Source organism: Capricornis sumatraensis, chromosome 4, assembly GCF_032405125.1.
Source record: "Capricornis sumatraensis isolate serow.1 chromosome 4, serow.2, whole genome shotgun sequence".
Classification (NCBI taxonomy): domain Eukaryota; kingdom Metazoa; phylum Chordata; class Mammalia; order Artiodactyla; family Bovidae; genus Capricornis; species Capricornis sumatraensis.
The window spans coordinates 147,657,210-147,664,848 of NC_091072.1; the positions used below are offsets into that span (position 1 = coordinate 147,657,210).

At 60.5% G+C, this 7,639-nt stretch overlaps 1 protein-coding gene across 1 annotated transcript; it reads right to left on the reverse strand.

Annotated features, from left to right (window-relative positions):
• Positions 1-435: 435 nt before the first annotated feature.
• GPR162 (G protein-coupled receptor 162) lies at positions 436-4,036 on the reverse strand. Its single transcript, XM_068970957.1, has 4 exons — positions 3,170-4,036; positions 2,026-2,215; positions 1,284-1,441; positions 436-987 (listed from the first exon to the last, which is right to left on the reverse strand). The coding sequence occupies exons 1-4, from the start codon at positions 4,034-4,036 to the stop codon at positions 436-438; spliced, it is 1,767 nt and encodes a 588-aa protein (XP_068827058.1).
• Positions 4,037-7,639: the final 3,603 nt, after the last annotated feature.

The following is a 7,639-nucleotide window of genomic DNA, read 5'->3' on the forward strand; positions in this document are numbered from 1 at the left end:
CTGACACCAGCAAACTCAAGTGTATCCCCATGCCCCTCCACCCCAGCCCAAGATGCTCCCAGAAGCCCATCTCTGTGATTGTCTGCATACTTGTCTCTCTCCGGGTGTATTTCTGGGCCTCCGTCCACTGCTGCTCCATCCACTGCCCCTGCTCTATTTTATCCTTTATGAGCCATTCCACCCACCAAAGCCTCTGACCATCCCCTCTGCCACCACCGCACACTGGACACACAGGTTTCCATGGTAACACTTCAACTTTAATACTTGCTACGGAGGATGGCAGGTGAGGCAGGTGTCCGGTGACTGGGATGGGAGCCAGCCGGGGTTCCGGGGCCCCGGTTCCTGCCCATCTCCCCAGAGTCTGGAGGCTCAGGAATGGAACGAGGTGTTCCCCACCCAGGCCCCCTTCTCTGAGTCCAGCAGGCCCGCTTGGGCTCACAGAGTCAGCTGGGGGAAGATGGGGTTCCCTGGGCCCCAGGATCCTCCCCAAGCTTTTGTGCTCCCTTCGCCTCCTGTCAGGGAGCAGCGTCGCCCTGCACTGAGCCCCAAAGGAAGTCCAATGGCTCGGGTATCAGGGGACCCCAGGGAGAGTCGGCGGGGTGAGACCCCCAGAGGCCTGGGCCGGCGAGGAGAGGGCCCTGGCGAGGCAGCTGGAGAAGGCAGAGGTGTCTCGTCAATGAAGGTGGTGATCTCCTCTCGGAAGAAGCCTGGACCCCGTGGGGGTCCCCCACCTGAGCCCAGAACCCCACCCTCCAGGAACTGGCGGAGGGTGGCCAGCCCCCCGCCTCCAGCCTCCTCCTCATCCTCCTCATCCTCCAGCCTCTGCCTTGGTCCCAAGTGTTCAGGGGGCCCCCCAAGGGCCCGGCTCTGGGCTGGGAGGACCCGGATGTCATCAGAGGAGGACCACTTGTGCAGGAAGGAGCCTGGTACCCGAGGAGTAGAGAAGATGTTGGTCTCATCATGGGACAGACGGCGAGACAGAGGGACCTGGGGAGGGGAGCAAATAGACCCTGAGGCGCTGCAGGGACAAAAGGGAGACCAAAGTGGGGACCCTGCAAGGTGGCTCTACTCCCTAAACTTTTGCAAAACATCCTCTGAGGGGCAGCCTGGTTCAGAGTGGTCTGACTGATGGGGAATCGCCCTAACCAGGCCTTCCTTCCACCTCCTTGTGCATGCCCTGCAGGCCAGGGCTAGGGGATGAGGGAGGGGTATGAGGGATAACAGACTGGAAAAAAGTAGTGAGGGGATGCCCAGAACGGGACGTGTACTGCTGGGTCCCATACCTGTAAGTAGTGGACCCTCTCGAGAGGTGGAAAGAGCATGTGCCGTCCAGGTAGCAACTTTACTTGGGTGGGGTCCCTGCCCCCTGGCCCTGTGGCCCCATTGGCATCAAAGCGAACTTTGCACACTCGGCCATCCGCGTAGTCATCACAGCCCCCATCTAGAAGAGAAAAGGGGCAGAGTGGTTCGAGGCAGGGAATGCCCACCTCCCCATCCCCTTTAAGACCTCCCACTCCCTGAGAAGCTCCCCAGAGAATCCTCCTGTTTCCATTAGTCTGTGAGCTCCAAGAAGAAGCAATAGTGGCTAGTGTCTGTTGCGTTCAGTGCTGAATCTCTAGTGATTCATACACACAGACACACTTACTTGAAATAGTTACCCACCCACCCCCAGGCGCTCTCCCTGTAGTTGGGAAGTCTCGGGAGGGAGGCTTAGCTTCTTCTTGGTTCCACAGCCTTCCTTTATGGCTGTGTTAGGACTCTGGACTGTTTCTCAGTCTCTTTGCCTGGCAGAGGCAGGGCTGGGTAGTGTGGGCTTCCAGGGGGAGTAGAGTGGAGGAATCAGTGGGTGGACATTGGGGAGATGCTTGGGGAGAGGGAATCAGTCCATCCAGGGGAAACCGCAGGTTCTGTCCAGCAGGGGGCACTCCAGAGCAGCCTGTCCCCACCCCCGAGATGAGCTGGTAGAAAAGGGCAGGAAAGGGAGCCGATGCCTAGGCAAAGTGAAAGCCCAGCCCCTCCTCTGACCGTCCTCGCCGTCCTCTTCGGACATGATAGCCACGCACTGCTCCCACACCGTGCGCACGTCGGCGCGGTAGCGCTCGCAGGACCAGATGAAGGACGGCAGCAGCAGTGTCTGTGCCATGGAGCACCACAGCACAGCGAGCACCATCCAGGGGGGAGCCGAGTCCGACTTCAGAGAGAAGAAGCTCACCACCTGGCAGGAGGAGGGGGAAGGGCGCCAGGTCAGGGCCCAGAGCCGAGGTGGCTCCTCCTCGACCCCAGACCCCACGTCCTAGTGCAGCTGGGGGAGGGGAGAGGTAGGAAGTCAGGAAGGGATGGCCCAGATCACATAGGATGAGCACAGAGCAAAGTTGGAGTGAAGATGGATGAACCGAGTGGGAGGAAGATCCGGAGAGTATTCTAGAGAGAAAGCCCACGGGTCTAGACAGGAGGAGCAGACGTGTATAGGAAACTTGAAGACAAGTTGAAATTCAGGAATAAGGACTAGATGGGGGATGCACAGGGCTTCCCAGGTGGTACTAGTGGTAAAGAACCCGCCTGCCAATGCAGGAGATGTAAAAGACATGACTTCGATCCCTGGGTGGGGAAGATCCCCTGGAGGAGGGCATGGCAACCCACTCCAGTATTTTTGCCTAGAGAATCCCATGGACAGAGAAGCCTGGCGGGCTGCAGTCCATGGGGTCACAAAGAGTCAGACACAACTGAGCAACCGAGCACACACACCCAGGGGTGCAGAAAGCTGAGGGTTGGGTGGGGTGAGCTCTATGGGGTTGCCACCAGGAGTGCTCAGGACCCTGTTGCATGCAGAGGGAATTCGGGGGTGGAGCAAGGAGCCTAACAGCTGGGTTGATAGTTGTGGAGCGCTGAATAGTGGCACTGCAGGACAGACGATGAAGCCAGAGGACAGGGTGATGGACAGCGCACAGGTGATGGAGTTGAGTACTGGTCACTGGAGAACACGCTATTGAGCCGGGGATAGTGGGAACTAGGAGATGAGATGGACAAGGAGACAGAGCTCACAGCGGGGCTGAGTAGATGAGAAGATGGATGATGGAGCTGCTTGTGTGGCTGATGGAGTCAGAGGTCAGATGATCATGCTGGGGTCTGGATATCGGAGAGAGCGGGTTTGGGGGAGCCCCAGTCTCACCAAGATGGGCACCCCTGTGAGGGAGTCATAGAGAAAGACGATGGCGCTGACCAAGTTGGTAACCTGCAGAGATGTCTTGGCCGACTCAGAGCCGTCCAGCGAGGACCGCCGCTTCCCCCGGGCATCCTCCACCACGATGGCTGGCACCTCGAAGGCCGGACGGGTACCCAAGCCCCCTGGCCCACCCCCCCTGGCCCCACCCCCACCCCCCGCTCTCCGGGCCTGCCGAGCCCTCCGGGGCCTGGCCCACAGCGTCTGGTAGAAGGTGATGGCCACACAGACCAGCCCCATGACAATGCCCCCAAGCAGCAGGAGGCTGAAGCAGACGCCAAAGCCCAGGCCGATCTTGGAGACAATGAACTGGCAGCCGCGGGCGTAGTAGCGCTCGCCATTGTTGTGCCAGCCGATGGAGGGCAGGGTGGAGAGGATGAAGCTGACCATCCAGATGCCCATGACGGCGTGCAGTGCCTGCTTCTTGGCGTTGCTGAGGCGGTAGTTGACTGGCCAACGCACCATCCACATGCGGTGGTAGGAGAGGGAGGCCACAGTAAAGCAGGTGGCCAGGGCCAGCGTGTAGTAGGTGGACACAAAGACCTTGCAGATGCTCTCATTCCAGTCATAGTCGGAGGAGGCCTGGCGCCGCAGCTGCACCACAGCGAAGGTGGTGAGGGGCACGGCCGCCATGAGGATGTGCGTGCCCGCCAGGAAGCAGAGCAGCAGCTCCAGTGGCTTGTGCTTCTGCTGCTTGGCTGAGATGCTAAGGATGATCCAGGCGTTGGCCAGCAGCGCCAGCAGGCCGCAGGCCAGCCAGGACAGCGCGTTCGAGCGGAGGGAGGCCTCCTCTGCCCCCACCCCGCCCCGAGCCATCCTTCCTCGGTCCCCCCACCCCCCTTGAACTCCTGGGGGTGGGGGCTGGGTCTCACCCAGGAGCCCCGCTCACACGCACCCCCATGACGCCCACAGTCCTTGCCCCGGAGTGAGGTGGGCCCCGCCTAGGCCACCCCTCTTGCTCAGCATTGCGTGACTGACCCAGCTGAGGTCCCGCGGGGATGGCAGGGGAGGAGACTGAGGGTCAGTAGAGGTGGTCCTCAGCCTTCATGTTGGGTGGGGCCCTTCCAGAAGTATCCTTGTAACGGGGAGACAAGCCGATAGCTCCCCCACTAGGAAACTGGCTGGGGAGCCTCGGTCCTCATGCCAGGACTTCCAACTCCCTTCTTTCTCTGGTTCTTGACCGCTCCGGGTCTTCTGTACGCCCCCAAGGATCCTGGGGGTGGTGCTCAGCCTCCTGGATTCACTGCAAGGGAGAGATGAGGTGTGAAAGGGGCAGAGCCTGGGCTGGTCTCCAAGTGGCTCTGAATCCCCCCTTCTCTTGAAATTATAGAAACGACTGGTTACTCTGGGTCACAGGTCGTTCAGAACTCTCTCCTGCCCTAAACCCCCACTCAGGTAAGAGCTCCAACACCCCACACGGATAAGAGCCCTGCCTTCCAGACCTCCAGGAAAGAAGGTATTCTGACTTCCCATCTCCCATCCATCGTCAGCCATTTTTCCTCCCTCCCAGGTCCCTCTTTCTGTCCTCTGCTCAATACTACTCAACCGCTATCTTCACATCCCCGAGTCTCTCCCCAGAGCCACGTCGGCCGAGGCACGACTTGTTTCTTCCCGAGGGCTCACGGGAAACTGGGATAGGGTGTACGGCCCCTCCCCCGCTTTCCAGACTCCTGGATCCAGGGGTCCTGATGCTCAGCCCCATCTCCCCAAGCCTGCACAATCACCCTCCCACTCACCAGGAATCTGGGAAGACGGGAGAAAGGAGGCAGGGACTGAGGGGGGTGGTTAGGGAACCCAAAGACAGGGAAACCGCTGACATCAGAAGCATCCAGAAATGGAAAGGGGGGAACCAGGGGGAAGGAGGAGAGTTTAAGCAGAAGAGAGAAAAAGAGGGGGCAAAGTGATAGTATCTGAAAATAGAAGAAAACGAGAGACCCCTGGAGAGGCGGGAGTGGGTGGAGGGAGGGAGCAGGGGGGAGGGAGGCTGAGAAGAAAAGCCCGGTGTTCAATAAGGTTCGGACTCCCCGCAACCCGTGGACCCCCACATATTCCTCCCCTTCCCCGAGCCGTCTCACTCTAGTGGGAAGGAAGGTGTTCTGGATATGCTGACTCTGAGCTTACTGAGCCCCGGTGAGGAGACTAAGAGGAAACCCTGGAAAGAGTGGAGGCAGGAAAGATGGGCATAGCAGCTTTGGGGTAAAGGAATAAAAATGGGGTGCAGCAGTGGAAGGTCTGTTTCCTGTAGACCCTTAGACTCTTGCCCCCTCCCCCAGAGGTCCTTCGTCCATCCCCCACCTTTGTCTTCCCCGGGAGCCCAGTACACCCTAGTTGCCATGGCAATGGCCAGCCAGAGGAAGATAGAGGGAATTGGTCAGGAGAGCCCCCCCAACCCTCCGCTACAGCCTTGGACCCCTTCCCACCCACCCCCACCCAGGACCAGAGGGTGGGCTCGGGAAGAAACAGCGGGGACTCAGAGAGGGAGCCAGGCAGGAAGGATGTGAAGGACAGAGAGAGGAGGTGAAGGACGGAGAGAGATCAGAGGAAGGTGGGAGGGCGTGTGGAGGGACTCCGGGGCGGACAGGGGTCCCTCGCCCTTCGGGGTGAAGGGGTAAGGTCAGACGGCTCCTCCCTCCTGCCTGCCACCCACCGCGGTCTCCAGGGCAGAAACAGCAGGTGGCCGGGGAGGAGGGGCCGGCCGGAGGGGAAAGGAGCCGGTGGGCGGTGGGGGGCGGGGAGGCTGCGGGGAGAGGGGGGAGAGGCCCACGGGGTAGCGGGCCGGGGTCGCCTTACCTCGGGCTGCGCCCAGCACTGCCATGGAGACCGCACACCCGAGCGACGCGGCTCGCCCGGGCTCCCGCCGCCTGCCGGCTCCAGCTCGCCGCCCTCAGCCCTCCTCCCTCCTCCCCCCGGGGCCTCCCTCCTCCCCCCCGTCCCAGCCTCTCGGCTCGGCCCCCTAGATGCCCGCCGGTCCCTCTGTCTCGGCGTCCCACCACTGCCCGTAGCCCCGAGTCGGGATGGAGGCCAGCCCCGGGGGACCGGGGCGAGCGCAGGCCGGGGGACCAGACCGTGGGGACCTGGCGGGGGAGGGGCTAGGCAGGTGCCGGGAGGGAACTGGCTTCATTGGTGACCTGGCTCGAGTCCTGCCCCCACCCCACCCGGTTTTCCCCGCGAACTCAGGCTCCAAGAGGCCGCTGGTTTGGCTAGGGGAGGAAGAAGCGTGTGTCCCCCGGTGTATCTGTAAGGGCTGCTCCCAGGATGAAGGCTCACGCGGGCGTGTGCTGGAGGCTGCAGGAGTGAGGGGCTGTGGCCACGCTGGGGCTGCTTGTGGGATACATGGGGTGGGTGAGACAGGGGGCTAGAAGGATGCACCTCTCCCCAATCCGCTGCTGCCCCCTCCTGGAACACAAACTCACACTTGTGTGGGGGACACAACACAGTTCTCACGCACACATCGCAGTTTCTCACGTGGCACACGCACACATGGTCCCTGCAGTCTCTCCCCTTCAGTAGAACACATACAGGCGCACACTCAGGGCCCTTCGGGGTAGGGAGGCGGCTAACCACCTCCAGAGGATTTTTCCCTCCCCAGGGAAACTTGATCTGCTTCTTGGGGGCAAACCTGGCAACCTGTCCTCTGGGTCTGACCCCACAGATCAGAAGATTCCAGATCCCCAGGAAAGAGTCCACTCCGCCTCCCTCTCCATCCTTGGGTCGGGAAGATCCCCTGGAGGAGGGCACGGCAGCCCACTCCAGTATTCTTGCCTGGAGAATCCCATGGACAGAGGAGCCTGGTGGGCTACAGTCCATGGGGTAGCAAAGAGTCGGACACGATTGAAGAGACTTGGCACACAGTGTCTCCCCAACCCCTCTCTCTCTCTCTCTCTCTCTCTCTCTCTCTCTCACACACACACACACACACACACACACAAATGAAGAGCATCTTCCTTAAAGTTAAGTCTCTTGTATTTTTTCTCTCAGCTCAGGGAGGCAGGGGTGGGGACAGGTCAGGAATACAAGCAAGCCATGGGGACCCCTGGCGACAGCTGGGTGTTCTTCCTGAAAGAGGCAAATTGGAAAGAAAAGAAGGGAAAAGGGTAGGGATTGCAGGAGGTGATGAGAAAGGGAAGGGAGGAGAGTGGGGCAGAGAAGGCTGGGGATCCTGAGAGAAATGGATCAAGAAGAGGAAGAAGAAAACTTGTAACCCTGAGATTTTCTGTATCCTGAGTCATTTGGAAGAAGGAAGAAGGGGGTGCAGGGTGGGGAGACTGAGGCCCAGGGGTATCACCCTTCACAGGAGTTGCCCTCAGAGGGTTCAGTTTCCAGCCAGCTCCCCACCACTCCCCCTGGGGAAAATTCACTTTCCAGAAGGTTCTGAGAAGGTGAGTTGCGGTCACTGGACACTCTCCCACAGGGCCTGTG

What these genes read in the sequence shown, in the direction of transcription:
- GPR162 (XM_068970957.1), bottom strand. Translation starts at nt 4,036, where the DNA reads ATGGCTCGGGGCGGGGTGGGGGCAGAGGAGGCCTCCCTCCGCTCGAAC. An exon ending in TCACAGGGGTGCCCATCTTG is followed by an intron (nt 2,216 to 3,169) that starts GTGAGACTGGGG and finishes TCCTCCTGCCAG; the next exon opens with GTGGTGAGCTTCTTCTCTCT. An exon ending in AGAGGGTCCACTACTTACAG is followed by an intron (nt 988 to 1,283) that starts GTATGGGACCCA and finishes TCCCCTCCCCAG; the next exon opens with GTCCCTCTGTCTCGCCGTCT.